The sequence below is a fragment of the Carassius auratus genome, unplaced genomic scaffold (genome assembly GCF_003368295.1).
Source record: "Carassius auratus strain Wakin unplaced genomic scaffold, ASM336829v1 scaf_tig00215781, whole genome shotgun sequence".
NCBI lineage: Eukaryota > Metazoa > Chordata > Actinopteri > Cypriniformes > Cyprinidae > Carassius > Carassius auratus.
This window is the reverse complement of record NW_020528242.1, coordinates 704,873-719,911: the sequence shown is the minus strand read 5'-3', so window position 1 is coordinate 719,911 and position 15,039 is coordinate 704,873. Positions and strand designations below refer to the sequence as shown.

At 39.2% G+C, this 15,039-nt stretch overlaps 1 protein-coding gene and 1 long non-coding RNA gene across 4 annotated transcripts; one reads left to right on the top strand and one right to left on the bottom strand.

Annotated features, from left to right (window-relative positions):
* Positions 1–209: 209 nt before the first annotated feature.
* On the bottom strand, positions 210–1,845 carry LOC113095792 (uncharacterized). Of its 2 annotated transcripts, none has more exons than XR_003288414.1 (3): positions 1,791–1,845; positions 662–785; positions 210–586 (listed from the first exon to the last, which is right to left on the bottom strand). It is a non-coding gene; the product is annotated as an uncharacterized LOC113095792 (long non-coding RNA). The 2 variants fall into 2 exon arrangements; XR_003288413.1 differs by having other exon boundaries at positions 662–788; positions 1,791–1,833.
* Positions 1,846–2,034: 189 nt separating this feature from the next.
* On the top strand, positions 2,035–14,434 carry LOC113095764 (rab3 GTPase-activating protein non-catalytic subunit-like). 2 transcript variants are annotated; one of them, XM_026261132.1, is made up of 35 exons: positions 2,035–2,354; positions 3,207–3,280; positions 3,499–3,616; positions 3,705–3,786; positions 4,051–4,098; positions 4,814–4,889; positions 5,054–5,155; positions 5,311–5,410; positions 5,535–5,633; positions 5,980–6,128; positions 6,249–6,328; positions 6,449–6,538; positions 6,657–6,796; positions 7,345–7,540; positions 7,631–7,774; positions 7,880–7,962; positions 8,130–8,194; positions 8,278–8,368; positions 8,461–8,582; positions 8,673–8,877; positions 9,167–9,264; positions 9,360–9,465; positions 9,552–9,712; positions 9,805–9,979; positions 10,311–10,451; positions 10,916–11,022; positions 11,259–11,325; positions 11,435–11,505; positions 11,588–11,623; positions 11,751–11,825; positions 12,002–12,217; positions 12,461–12,550; positions 12,779–12,979; positions 13,312–13,476; positions 13,556–14,434. In XM_026261132.1, exons 1-35 carry the CDS (start codon positions 2,048–2,050, stop codon positions 13,706–13,708), a joined length of 4,233 nt encoding a protein of 1,410 aa, XP_026116917.1. In that variant the 5' UTR covers positions 2,035–2,047; the 3' UTR covers positions 13,709–14,434. The 2 variants fall into 2 exon arrangements, with proteins under 2 accessions (XP_026116917.1, XP_026116916.1); XM_026261131.1 differs by having other exon boundaries at positions 11,751–11,870.
* The last annotated feature ends 605 nt before the right edge of the window (positions 14,435–15,039 follow it).

Below are 15,039 nucleotides of genomic sequence, written 5' to 3'. Positions count from 1 at the left end.
TCCGTCCATGCAGGGTCAGGCTCTGTTTCAATGCAGCCAAAAGCAGACAATGAGCTAAAAACTGTGTTCAGTTCATTGAAGCAGTTATATAGGATTGATTTGTCTTCATTGTTCCCTTAATATTTATCAAAATTTGTCACATCTGGTCCATGTTTCTTTCTCCAAGCAATGATAAATCTGACCGCACCTACAGTAATATTACATTATGATTAAAAATTCCTGTTTAATATAATTAGCAAACTCAAGGGGGACTTTAGTGTAGTTAATCATTAGTGTCTGATCATAAGGTTATGACCTTGTTCCATCAGTGTGCAGCGTGCGTCTTCACCACTTTAGCTCTTACAGAAGCTGTAATCCAGTTCCAGGCTGTGTTCACTGCCCTCCTGAGTGGCTCATCACAGAGGCATCCACACAGAAGGAGGCAGGGCAGGACTACGTGCAGTTCTGCCAGGAGCCAGACAAACAGCAGGAAGAGGCCGGCTGTCAGCAGCTGGAGTGCGACAGTATCTGCACAGATCTCACTCAGCCAACAACCTAGCTTGCTGTTTTTCAGCAACTGAACCAGCCTGCAGTCTCTGACCATGTTCTGTGAGGTGAAGGAGACTGATAAGCGACAGGCAGGCCCAGTCTGCACAGCTTCTAAGGTGTGTTTCTTTATTACCTGTTGGTCTTGAGTTGAAAGCTGAGATCTGTTCGATGTCTTCATGCAGACCTCATTGTCTCCCGGTGAAATTCTTCTCTTGGCACAATCTGTTCTTATGCGAAATCTCTTCTCCATGATCAGGCTTCTTGCAAAGAACATTTTATCTCATTAGTAAATCTATTTACAGCTGTGTTCTTATAAAGTTAAGCACTAATGCACATGAATGCTACTGTTACTAGAATCTTATATTTGCTAAAACTTCTGGGTAAGTGAACAATAAGATCACTGGCAAACATTTAGACAAAAGTATTTTAATTAAAAACGTATTTTTTAACTGTTCTCAGGATCATTTATTCATGTGTGTGTGTGTATATTCAGTACTGTATAAAAGTCTTTAGTTATTTTTATGTTTGGCTGTAGTGTGTTAGTAGGACATATCGGTTTACATTTCCCAACATAATTTTTGCCATTAATTGTAATAATCCAGTGAGATTTTTGTTTGCACCAAAATAATATATACATACATATTACAACATAAACACATAACTAAAACTAATTTAACTTTGTTATATATATTTATATTTTTACAGTCAAACCAAAATGTATTCTGACAACTTTAACATTTCACACATTATCACAGTTTATTCGCTATAGTTTAGAAAATGGTAATAACAGGACAAGAATTCAGAGTTAAACTGTGTCAGAACAAATTCATCTTGATAATGTCAAAAAAATAAAACAGACTAAACATGGTCAGGTCAAAGTGTCTGAATAATTTTTTGGTCACAATTGTATTTATTATTTATTTTTTTAAATCTAATTTTACTGGTAGTTCATTGTATGAAGAATTTTTTGGTATAATATGTGACAGTTTACCTATTTTGCTATCCTCACTTACATAAATCAACTATTCCGTCTTGCACCCACTAGTAAAAGAAAAACATCAAAAATTATATCTGGTCTGAAGAAATTTTGGTTTGACTGTATATATATATATATATATAGTAGTCAACATTTGAAGTGTATCAAAACCTTTCATAAAAGTTTTCCTAAAACCAAATTGTGTTCTTATCTCAGGAAAACTTTTTTGATCCACTTCAAATGTTGATTACTTGCATACCCAAACGAAAGGATCTGTTATCTTTACCTCTTCAGGAAGTTGCTGTCTTAATCAGGAAAGAAACAGTTTTTCACAGTTTAAATGAAAACAGTTATTTACACTGACGCTCTTCGTTTATTATATTATATTATATTATATTATATTATATTATATTATATTATATTATATTATATTATATTATATTATATTATATTATATTATAGAAAATACACTTTATAGTATTAAAAACTGCGTTTCCTCCAGGTCAGCAGGGGGCAACAGCGCGATTAGCTTGTCTATAGCGGATGTGTATGTGTCATGCCAAACTCACAGCACAACAACATACTGACACCTCAGCTGCATATTCTGACAAAAAAACACTCTACACTCTCACAAACTTCACTGACAGGCTCATAAACACAATAAGAGGTGGTTCGCGCACTGGGCGGAGGGTTTATGTCATAGAATCCTCAGGTTTTGGGTCCGGTTCCGCCCGAAACATGTCCTGCTGTCTGCTGGATTTTGGCCGGGTCCAGGAGCTCAGACAGGTTCGAGACTTTCTCTTCCCAAAGCACAACAGCGCCGGACTCGAGGAAGAGAAAACACGAGCAGGTAACGTTTCTGCTGTAGTTTGTATGTCTGTGTATGTAAAGTCCAGTTTCATGATGGTTCTCCTGATTTATGGGTGTCAGTCCGGGTGTGTGAGGTTTGGCCTGGATGGTTGGTAGCGCTGAAAAAAGATTTTTTTTAATAGGTAAAAGCAGAATAACACAGTCCTTACCAGAACTGACAGGCTGTGTGTGTTGTGTTTTATTTGCATACATTACAGAAACTACAATTTCAGTTGTCAACTGATTAAATAATGTTTTTAATTAAAATATATAAATGCAGAAATTTGCTTGAGGCTTAGATTTAGAGATAAAATATATCAAATAAACTGTTTTTATATTGAGCTAATAATAAACAAATTGCATGTGTGTTTTTTGGAAAAAGAAGCAATTTTTAGAAAGTAAATTGTCTGACTGTGATGCAGAATAATGTGTTCACACCCTGCAGTAAGAAAGAGAGAGAGAGAGGGAGATGTAGGGAAGAAGGGAGGTGTATTTGCCCTTGGTGAATGAGTCATCCTGCAGAAAGGTCCTGAAGCACATGACTGCGTTAGAAACGGTGAATGAGCGAAAGACGAAAAGAAAACAAAACAGGAAAGGGTATATTAAGAGTTTGTAAGTAAGCTAAATCTTGCATTCTTGATTTTGTTCGGGGCGATTGGCAGGGATTTTTGACGAAACACTTGACTTTAGAGATTTAAGAGACAAATGAGCATGCATGGGATGAAAAAGAGAAAGTGTGTTTGAATGCTCACAGAGGTTGAAGGACACAAGTTGAAGCTGAGTGACTGTTTAATGTGAATACATTCGTCCTTGCTTACCACATTATTTACAGCACATCCTTTTCTCTTTGTAGAGAATGAGTTAACGTGGGATGACTCCGACTGGGGCTCTTGGGAAAATCCGGGTGGTAAAGAGGATGGAGCTCAGGTACACCAAAAAATTAAAATGAATGTCATTATTTACTCAACGAAATGTCATTCTAAACCTGTATGCTATTATTTTTCTGTGGAAGACACAAGTTGAAATTTTAAAGAATCGCTGCACTCCTCTTTTCCATAGACTGTTCATAATGACCACAAAATAACATAAATGCACAATAAAAAAAATAATGTTTTTCCTCTGAATTCTGCATGTTGTTCTCTAAGGCTGAGGAGGAGGAGCAGCAGCAGAGCGCCCCCTGGCTACAGGACTGTGTGCTGTCTCTCTCACCCTGCTCAGATCTGCTGGTCATCGCTCGGGAGCAAAAAGCTACATTTCTCTCTGGTACACACACATACACACAGCAGTGATTACTCTCTTTTTTATTGGTGATTGATTGGCATAACTTGTATGTGAATTGAATTATTTGCAGCTAAATGGCGGACAGAGGAGAGTGGGCAGGAGGAGATGACCCTCACTGTGACCTGGAGTGGAACGCTGAGCGCTGAGGAGGGGTGAGAGACAGAAGAGGAGAGGGGAGGGTCAGGATTGGATGGTTTTATGGGAAATGACATGAAGGGATTTAATCCCTCAAACAAGAAAGAATGAGTTACAAGACAGAAATGAAGGACTGAGCTATATTATGTGTAATGGAGTTTGTAAATGTTTTTTAAAAACATATGTCTACTATAAGGAGGACTGTAAAAAGTGAGAGAAGTTTTTTTTTTTTTTTTTTTTTTTCCACTGGTTTTCAATTTTTTTGTCTGTTCTTTCCACAGGGAGTGTATCAGTAGTGTTATCTGTATTCCACTGTCCAGCCAGAAGAGGTAAGAACATCATATACACGCTCCTGTATACAGTGACCTTAAAGCCTTTTACTTTGTTTCAATAATTATATTGTGACAAAATAAATGCTTCTTTCTGTTCATCTAAGAATCCTAAAAAAATTAAAAAGTGAAAGTAACGTGACATACAGCCAAGTATGGTGATCCATACTCAGAATTCGTGCTCTGCATTTAACCCATCCAAAGTGCACACACACAGCAGTGAACACACACACACACCCAGAGCAGTGGGCAGCCATTTATGTTGCGGCATCCGGGGAGCAGTTGCTCAAGGGTTTCACAGTCGTGGTACTGCCAGCCCAAGACTCGAACCTACAAACTTAGGCTTAGGAGTCAAACTCTCTAACTATCTCGGCCAGGCCACAACTTCCCTTCTAGAAAAAATATTAAGCAGCGCAACTGTTTTCCAAATTAAAAATAATGAGAAATGTTCCCTGAGCACCAAATCTGCATATTAGAAAGATTTCTGAAGGATCATGTGACACTGAAGGCTGGAGTAATGCTTTAAAATAGAAAACAGTTGTTTCATTTATAATCATATTTCACAATATTACTATTTGTTGCTGTAATTTGGATAAAATAAATGCAGACTTGTTGAGCATAAGAGTTATTTTAAAAAAACATTTGAAAACATTTTAAAAGATCTTACCGACCTCAAATGGTAATCTCTGTGCTCGTAATGTGTTTATGTGTTCAGGAGCTCTACTGGCCGGCCTGATTGGACCTGTGTTGTGGTTGGATTCAGCTCAGGTTATGTCCGTTTCTACACCGAGGTACCGTGATGTTTTCAGACCTATGAGCGCACCAGCTCAATTCAGACTCTAATGCATTGATATGTTTAATAAAAAAGTCATATTTAATCAAAACCAGACCAATATCAGCAGAGCAGACAATCCACTGCTGGTTTAATCCACCGTGTGTGTGTGTGTGTGTACAGAGTGGTGTTCTTCTGTTGGCCCAGTTGTTGCATGAAGATCCTGTGCTGCAACTGAAGTGTCGCACCTATGAGATTCCACGTCACCCTGGAGTAACAGAACAGGTACAGATGCCTCTCACGCTGACATGACAAAGCCTGTGTTAAGCAATTGTTAGCAAGATTAAACATGACATCTTAGCTTAAACAGTGGCCCAAACTCAGTCCGCCTACTCTGATGACGCTCTGATCAGATGTTGAAATGTCTGTTTCTCTATCAGCATGAGGAGCTCAGTATTTTGTACCCAGCAGCCCTTGTCACCATCGATGGCTTTAGTCTCTTCCAGTCTTTACGTGCCTGTCGAAACCAGGTTGCCAGAGGTAGGAGAGAGAGAGATGTTGACAGGTTATCATGTGACCAGTAGGCCTAACCTATTTTTAATTTAGTCTCATGTTATTTGTTTTCACCCGGTGTATTCCCTGCATCTATTTCTTTACCTTTCAGCTGCAGCAGCAGGAAGTGATGTCATCCAGCCTCCACCACTGACCTATAAGAAGTGGGGCCTGCAAGACATGGACAAAATTACAGACCATTCCAGCATAGGTAAAAGAGTTCTTAACTCTTATGTTTTTTTCTTTTTTATCCTTCAGAAATCATTCTAATATGCTTATTTGGTGATAAATAATTTTTTTTCTTAGTATTACCAGTGTTAAAACTGTAGTGCTGCTCAGTATTTCTTGTGGAAAATGTGATAAATGTTTTTTAGGATTTTTTGATGAATAGAAAGTTCAAAAGAACAAAATTTGAAGTAGAAATCTTTTGATATATTAGAAATGTTTTTTTTTCTGTCACAGTTAATCAGTTTAAAGCATCATTGCTTATTATTTTCTTTCAAATAATAATTACTGATGCTAAACTTTTGAATTGCAGTGTAAGGTTTCTCTTTCAGGTATTACTACTCTCAGTGTGTTCGATCAGATGAAAAATGCATCTATGCTTGGAGGATTTCATGCTTCGGTTAAAGGAAGCCCTCCTGCTATGAGTCAGTATATCACAGTGGGAGGTGGACCCTACACTGGGTTCTACTATGCTATAGAGGTACAAACACACACACACACATATTTTTCTAGGAGTTGTTTGTAGTAGTTCTTGTTGATTATGGCCAATTTTCCCCTCTCTCTCTCTCTCTCTCTCTCTCTCTCTCTCTCTCTCTCTCAGGGTAGTTCTCAGCCTCTTCTCTCCCATGTGGCTCTGGCTGTGGCCAGCAAACTCACATCAGCTCTGTTCAGTGCTGCCAGGTCTGTGTGTCTTGGTTATTTTAAGTCTTGGCTCTTATTAGCACTGACCTGACATGTTTAGTCTCACTCCATGTTTACTCATTCTTGTTCTCAGTCTCTCTCTCTTATCTTCCTCTTTAGTGGCTGGTTGGGATGGAAGAGTAAAAATGAAGAGGAGACTGTGCAGAAACAGAAGCCAAAAGTTGAGCCAGCCACATCCCTTCCTGTTAGGTAAGTTTATTTACAGTAAAACTACCTCCCACCATGCATATCATTGCCTGTTAACTACTAGTAATTATATACACACAATAAAAAAAAAACACATTTAACATTTTTCGTCTTTCTTCAGGTTTGGTCTTCCAGATTCTCGTCGGCATGGCGAATCTATCTGTCTCTCTCCATGTAACACTATGGCTGGAGTCACAGATGACTTTGGCAGAGTTACGCTGCTGGATGTGGCACGTGGCATCGCTATCAGGATGTGGAAGGGTGAGCAGTTTAGCGAGACTAATGTAGTCAGATTTGCGAACAGGCGTCGTATGAACCTGTTCCTATTAAATTGCACAAAACAACATGTGACTCACTGGATTTGAATCAGTGTGATGAAGGCTTCACTTAACAAATGCACACAAAGCATCACAACTGTTACTTAGATCAGTATTATTACGGACGGTTTGTTTATATGACAGGTTTGTATTGAAAAGCTAAAAAATCCTACAAACATTAAAACAGTAAAAAAAAAAAAAAGTATTGTGGTTTCATATTAAGCTGCACAATTTCCTTATAATAAGAAATGTTTCCTGAATTATTTCTGAAAGATCATGTGACACTGAAGACACCACAAAATTCACCTTTATTTATTAAAATAGAAAATAGTAATTTTAAATTGTAATATTTCAGTACATTGCCTTGCTGAGCATGAGAAAAAAAAAAAATATAGAAATTTATATTTGATAAATATTATAAAAAAAAATGTTTTTGAACAGTATATATAAACAATAATGTTTTTCGATAATATCTGTATTATGTCCATGCAGGCTATCGTGACGCTCAGCTCGGATGGGTACAGGTGTCAGAAGCTCGTGGGGAGAGAGATCTAGCCACATCTCCTTCTATGCCCCGCCGGCATGCCCAATTTCTGGTGATTTATGCCCCACGCAGGGGCATTTTAGAGGTGTGGGGAACTCAACATGGACCACGAGTAGGGGCTTTTACTGTGGGCAAACACTGCAGGTACATACTCGCACACAAAAACTAAAAACCACTCTCCTGATTGCTGCCGTCAAAAAAAAAAGCATATTCATTCAGGTTTCTCTCTTTCAGGTTGCTGTACGCAGGTCACAGGTTAATGGGTGTGAACAGTGTAACCAGTCAGGGCTGGCAAATCCACACACAACAAGTCTGTCTGTTTGATCCAGTTAATGGAGCCCTGAGAGCCATCACCATACCATTCCACCTGGCACTCAGGTACACAATCACACATAAATATTCATGAAGGTGTGCACATTAATATTCACAAACACACACACACAATGCAGGTTAGTGCAAATGTGTCTGTTCTGTGTTGGTCAGTGATAAAAAGAGCGAGCGCGCTAAAGACATGCACCTGCTGAGGAGACTCACCACTCTTCTGAGGAGCCGGGAGGTGGAGCCAGGTCAGACCTACCTCATTAATATTCATGATAGACCATGCATATACGTGAAACACCTTCAAGTTGTCATCCATAACATTTTTAAAGAACCACTACTCAATGTTGTCTTTTAGTTCTATTGCACAAATGTGTTAACATGTTTGAGTTGACCTGTAAAGTTTTATTGACAGCTCTGCTTGAGAGTGAAGCCCAAAGTGTGTTACTGGACATTAAACATCCAGCTATTAAGAAACAGGTTTGTAAGACATATACAAACATAAATGTGTTATACAGCATATGTTAACAAATTCTTTAATAAAATATCTGATTGATTGACAGGCTCTGGAGTCACTTCTGTCCAATAAGAATCCACCAGTGTCCTGTTTGACCAATGTTACTCGTGCGTTATTGGCTAGCCTGAAAGAACAAGGTAACACCCTCAGTCCTCACTGGGCATTGTGTATTCTTTCATATTTAAACACTTATGTCAATGTTTAATCTGTTTTTCTGTGTATGTTTTAGATCCTGAAGCAGTGGACAAATCGTTGCTGCAGTTTTGTTCATCCCAGCTCAGACTTCTCCAGCTCTACACCAACGTTCAATTACTGCACACACCAGATACATCACCCACTGAGCCTGAACATGTGAGTAAAGCAGACACTATCTAGTTTACCTGAACTAATGTATTATCGTCACACTAGGATTTGAACTAAAGGCTTCTCCTTTCCATACAGTCGTCGTTTTCTGGCATTAAGGAGGATCTTGCTCGTGTCGGCCCAGTACTGCAGCGATACACAGAGATGAACTTTCGGCCTTGCGTCTCATTTGCTCAAGACTCAAGTGGACCGCTGCCAGTCCGAACATTTCTGTCTCAATTGGAGTGGGTGAATGGAGAGCTCAGAGTGATTAAACAACCTGACACCGATTGGACCCAACTGGGTAAATCTCGATATTTATCACATAGTGCATTTAATAACACTGTTAATGTACTCTTTAGCCAATCTCAAAATGATTATCAATTTTCATGTTGTATATTATAATGTTAGGCACTCATGTGTAGCATTTCAAATTTAAGTAATGTTTTAGTTTTAATTTATTTAGGCAAAATAAATACTGAAAATAGTGTAGAATTTTCTGTAGTATCAGTTACTGGCAGTAGCAAGAAAATTTGTAACATTTAAATTTTAATATTGGTGCATCACAAATGTGTGTTTTGTATGTATTTCAGGTAGTTTCCTGTTCTGGGGTTGTCTGTCTGGTCAGAGTCCTTTACAAAGAGTTTGTGAGACTCTGCAGGAAAGTGGCATCAGCCCTCAGCAGCTTCTGGTAAGTGATATAAAAAGAAAAAAGGGGTTGGAATGGTTAAAATAGAACATGATTTGCTTAAATGTGTTCTCTGCTTTTTTGTGTCTCTCTGGCAGTCTTTGCTCTTGTCAGTTTGGCTGAACAAAGAGAAGGATGTACTAAAGTACCCAGACGCCGTCTCACACCTGGGCACACTGCTGTCCACCCTCAGCTCCATGAAAGGTCTTTAAACTCATCTGTGAGAGAGATCAACCTGTTTATTTTTATCCAGAATAACAACTTTTTAATTGTGCACATATGGCCATCAGGAGCGGTGGATGAGTCATGGGACGGCCAGTCTGTCTCGCCCTGGTGGCAGCAGGTGCGCACCGCTTGTGTTCAGTCTGAGAGCTCCGCTGCCGCACTACTGGCGGCTCTAGTCGCTCATCGTGTAGCCAAGAATGCCATTACCAGGCTGGCAGAGAGCAAGGTGTGTGTGTGGGGGTGTTTTTCTCTATATCTATAGAGATACAGAGTGCAGTATGTGTGTAACTCTTTCTCTCTGTCTTTCAATCTGTGCAGTTTCAGGAGGAGTGGGAATGTGTTTCTCTGGAGTTGGAGCAGTGGGTGGTGTGTATAAAGCAGTTGGAGGATGTTCTTGCTCTACAAACACTGCTCTGCCTGCCATCTCCTCAGGGCTCTACAGGTGGCGCTGTAACACGCTGCTCGGTCAAAATGCTATTAGAGAGTGGCAGAGGTACAAATTAAACAATAAACTACTGTTCCAAAATTCTTGGATTTTTTTGTTTTGTTTTAATTCTTTTAATTAATACTTTTATTTAGTAAAGATGCATTAAATTGATCAGAAGTTTATATTCTTTAAAAAAAAATTGATTAAATAAAGCAGTATTGGTCAGCGCAAGAATCTTCTTTAGTATTTAATAAATCTTATCGACCCAAAACTTTTGAACAATGGTGTGTACTGCAGCTGTCAGAAACAATTAGATTTAAAATATCTGCTTTCATACCAGCTAAGATAAAATGATATGACTTCAAATGTTTTCTTCTTTGAATTGTTTGTCTTTTAGGTGGTGTAGCAGACTGTGTTTCTAAGCTGATCTTCAGACAGGGTGTGTCTCCAGATCTCCTGAGGGATATTCTACAACAGAGGGAAGAGAATAAGCCCATGGAACAGCAATTACAGCAAGGCGAGGAAAAGAAACTGGAGGGTAACTCTGGAGATTCCTGATCATGTTTCTTACCGTATTTTCCGGACTGTAAGTTTGGCTGGTCCTGTGACTTAGTCAGGTGCGACTTATTTATCAAAATTAATTTGACATGAACTATGAAAAATGAACCAAGAGAAAACATTACCTTCTCCAGCCACGAGAGGGCGCTCTATACTGCGCAGTGCTCCTGTAGTCTACCACTGAGCAGCTTAGAGCGCCCTCTCGCGGCTGTAGACGGTAATGTTTTCTCTCGGTTCTTGGTTCTAAATAAATGCGACTTATATATGTTTTTTTTTCCTCATCATGATGTATTTTTGGACTGATGCGACTTATAGTCCGAAAAATACGGTATATTAGATCATTTAAAATTGTTCCAGGGTGTTTTCCATTTATAATAGTTCTTTAAGCTTTAGTGTGTTCTGTGGTTGACTGAAGCATCTGTGTGTGCGTTTGTGTTGTCGTAGAGCTACTGGAGTGTGTGTGTCAGAGGTTCCCAAATTCTCTGTCTCCTGATGTGCTGATTGCTCACTGTAGCTGGGAAAACATGGTCCAGTGGAACAAAGACCCTGAGGTAAAGACTAAACACTGTCTTAATAGATTTGGTAACTAAGAACAAGTTTGTTAGAATGACCCGAAAAATACCGGACCAAATTAGTTTTGTTTTTGTTCATTCGTTTTGTGAAAGAACTGCATTTATTTATTTCTAAGTGCTTGTTCGTAAAAGTAAAGAAGTATTAAAGGAACTTGAATTCCTTGTAATTTGCTACTGGAGAAACACCAACCAGTCATCTCTCCCTTTCTCTTCAGGTGGGGCAGTACTTAGAGTGGTCAGTGGAGTTTTTAAAGATGATATCCAATCCTCACATTCAGTTCGGTAAGAGATATATGGTGTACATTGATTAGATGAAAGCTCATTGTGTTGGCAGATCAACGGATAGGAAGTTGCCACAGCATATTTCTTCACATCTATGCTCTTCTCTCAGGTGTCTCTGTTATGATGTGGCAGACCTTCATAGTCAAGCGGTTTTCGGCTGCTGCCTTCCTGATGGAAAAGGTTTGTATTTCTGTGTACTGTGGCTCTTCCTCTTTGTGTGTCGTTTAAGATTTAAGAATTGACTGTGCGTGTGTTGATGTAGGTGGGAAAGGCACCTAAAGACCGACTGTGCAGACGGGTAAGAGAAGTCACAAAGCATAAATTCAATTCCGATCTGTTTCATTTGAATTAACCTCTCTCTCTCTCTCTCTCTCTCTCTCTCTCTCTCTCTCTCTCTCTCTGTGTGTGTGTGTGTGTGTATTTAGGATGTAGGAATGGGAGACGCAGCTTTGAGGAGTTTCCTGGGCTCCAGTGTGCAGTTACTGCAAGCCCTGATGGAGGTCTCGTCTTCCTCTATTCTTCCTTCCTTTCCTTTTTTCTCTAGAGTAAGGACTGATTAAACATTGGATGCATGGGCGGAAGCATGTCTTAAGTTACTGTGGATTTTACAATGATTTGCGATGAATGGGTTGAAATAAAAGTGAGACATATATTCGAATCGTCTTGTCTCTCTCAGGCAGATTCAGCGGTGGAGGAAGTGTCTGCTCCAGATGTGCGCGTGGACGAAGTGTGGGGCGGTGCTGAGGGTCCAGTGTCTATAGTGGAGTTAGCTCTGGATCAGAGGTCCGTTCACTATCCTCTCGTTCAGCATCATTGTGTGTTAGCGTCACTGCTGCACGCCGCCATGACCTTCTCTCTGCGCCTGAAACCACTCAGCCTGTTTGACAGCAAGGTAAAAGTACACAATTCTGCATTTATACATGCACACCTCAATCAAAGTTTGGTGCCTTAAAAAAAAGGAATGGTGACATGATTAGCCGTGGTTCTTATGAGTGACACAGCTTCAACTCAACATGTACTGACCTAATATTTACTTCTAAAGTTTTACTCGAATATTCATCACTATAAGGAAGAAAAATGTTATTGAAATGTCTGTTTTATAACTAATTCATGTTGTCTTTTCTGTCATCTACAGGGCAAGAATGCATTTTTTAGAGATTTGTCCTCTATCCAGCTGCTGCCCAGTGGAGATATGGACCACAGTCTGGTGTCTGTGAGACAAGAGGTGAGTCACAGTGCCACTCTCAGCATTGGAGGGAGAACTGCTATCATCAAGATCCATGCAAAATGGCTTTGTTTTATTCCAAAGATTTTATGGTCACATGCATCTTGTACAGTGAAATGAAGACTAAAAGAATCTCAAATAATAAGTCATGAGATGTGTATAGCTTGCCTCTGAATCCAGTGTTGATGTATGACTCTCTTGTGTGTGTGTGTGTGTGTGTGTGTGTAGTTTCTGATGAACGTGTTAACAGGCTGGGTGAAGGTTCTAGCTGAATCTGAGGAGAACGGTGTCAAACACAGCAGCGCTGAAGACATGTGGCCATCTGTGTGTATGGAGCTCTCGTCTGTACTGCAGGTCAATACTGACATCCTGCGCAGACACCTCGTCTGTGAGCTCTACAACCAGGGCCTGGACCTGCGGGCAGAGGAGGTAACACACACACACGTTAAACCTCCCGAGCATATATACAAGAGGGAAATATAGAGATGCTAATGAGCTTTCTGTTTGCTTTTGCTTTTTTTTTAACCTTTTCTTTTGTTCTATTTTTTTTTCATTGTGTAATATTTTTTTATTTTCCTTTTTATTTGTAATTTATTGCTTAATTTTTATTTTTCTTATTTTTTTTTGTATGCATTTTATCTTTCTACTTTTCTCATTTTTCTTTTTGTAATTTTCTTACGTTTTTTTTCTTTTAGTATATATCTTCATCTTTTTTCCTTATTTTTAACTTTCTCTTTGTTCTTTTTATCATTATATGGCAGGTGATGATGGAGGTGCAGGACAAAGATGTTTTGAGCTCTCAGCTGCTGGTGTTGACTGGTCAGAGACTCGCTTTCTCTTTGCTCCACTCCCATTTACAGACCAAACCCAACATGGAGCTGTTGGCCCGTCTGCCGCCCACCCTCTGCACCTGGCTGAAGGCTATGGTGAGATCACACAGACTGCACAGTTTTCAGATCTCTTACCATCTTACACTCATCTGTGTCATGGTTTGTGTGTTGCTAGGACCCCAGTGAGCTGCGCTGTCCCTCAGTCCCTCTGTCTCAGAGCAGTCGACTGATCAACAAAGTCATCGAGATGCTCCCCGAAAACCACGGCCAGTACAGCCTTGCCCTCCACCTGCTGGAGGCCGTGGACTCTTTACATGAAGAGCCCTGATATAAAGAAATGCACAGGAAGAGAGAATGAGAATCATGTGTTTTTTTATATATATATTCTAGACTTTAAAAGATTTCAAGAAGCCCTGAGACCTGGAAAACCACCCAGTCAGTATCTTAAATAAACACATCTTCATCATCATCGTCATCTGTAATCTGCTTAATTTAGCAGACTTGAATTTCTTTTTCACAGCTGCCACTAAAATAAGATATCTAGAACACTAGCACGTCTAGAGGATGTGCTATCCCACAATGCCTGTGCACACTGAACAGGTCACAAATATAGGACCTGGAGTCTCTAGTGTCTAGAGTGTTATTAGGTTAAAAACAATGTAATTCCTGTACAGTAGTCATGTATTAAAAAGAATGGTGTTCTTTACAAGGAAGCTTTAAAATAATATTGTACTGTAAACAGTATAATCAAAATATTACAGTATATTAAAACCACAGGGGTTATATTTTTTATTTCAAATTCTAGATGTTCTTGTTCATTTATTATGCCGATTAAACATGTCTGCAATGTCTCATTTATGCTGCTTATTAGTAAACAAGCACTAAAATGACTTCTGTTATTGTATGTTATTTAAATGTACAAGTTTAGGTGTGGTTGAAAGGGGAAACAAAAGAAAGATTTCTGACCTTTTATGCAGTCCTGTACCAGCTGTGCCTGGCTGCTCATATAAATGCGACGTTAACCATGAAACCAAAAATAAAGAATTTTAGAGAACTGTTGTGAATCTCATTGTACTCAAAATGAAAGGGATAAACTAGCAACAACATTAGAATATAGTTAGAATAAAAGAACCACAAAGACATTTAATTTTTTTTTTTTTTGCACCGAATTATGTGACCCTAGCAGCAGGCCCTGTATTGAGGGTAGGTTTAAGATTAGGATTGAGATTGAGATTGTGTTTATTGGTAGGTTGGATTAGCTCAATACAGCGCCTGCTATGGTCAAAGAACTTGGTTCAACACCGATAGTACTGTCCCTTCGGTGCATATTTGTTTATCTGCAATATGGGGAAAATAGGCAAACACCATCGATTACGAATTACCTCAGGAAATCCATTCGGTGTAACTACTGCAACTTGTAAAAGAGAATTACAGAGACTTTCTTATTTACTTAACATTTTAATCGTTTGTCTGATTCTAAAATGATGCATGTAATTAAGAGACGGTTATCGTACTGTGAAAATCTTATACGTTAGACACGGTATGATAACCGTCTATTTTAATACCGTATTGTGTCGGTTTATCGTCATATAGGAAAAAAGCAACCAGACAGAGAATCTTGCCTGTGTGCATCTTTCCGTCTCCACTGCCTCAGACTCG

Bases quoted from the DNA above. Each gene is read 5' to 3' on its own strand.
- LOC113095764 (XM_026261131.1), top strand. From the start codon at position 2,048: ATGTGTATGTGTCATGCCAAACTCACAGCACAACAACATACTGACACC. The intron at 5,156-5,310 runs GTACAGATGCCT...TTTCTCTATCAG, and splicing joins ACCCTGGAGTAACAGAACAG to CATGAGGAGCTCAGTATTTT. The intron at 12,980-13,311 runs GTAACACACACA...ATTATATGGCAG, and splicing joins TGGACCTGCGGGCAGAGGAG to GTGATGATGGAGGTGCAGGA.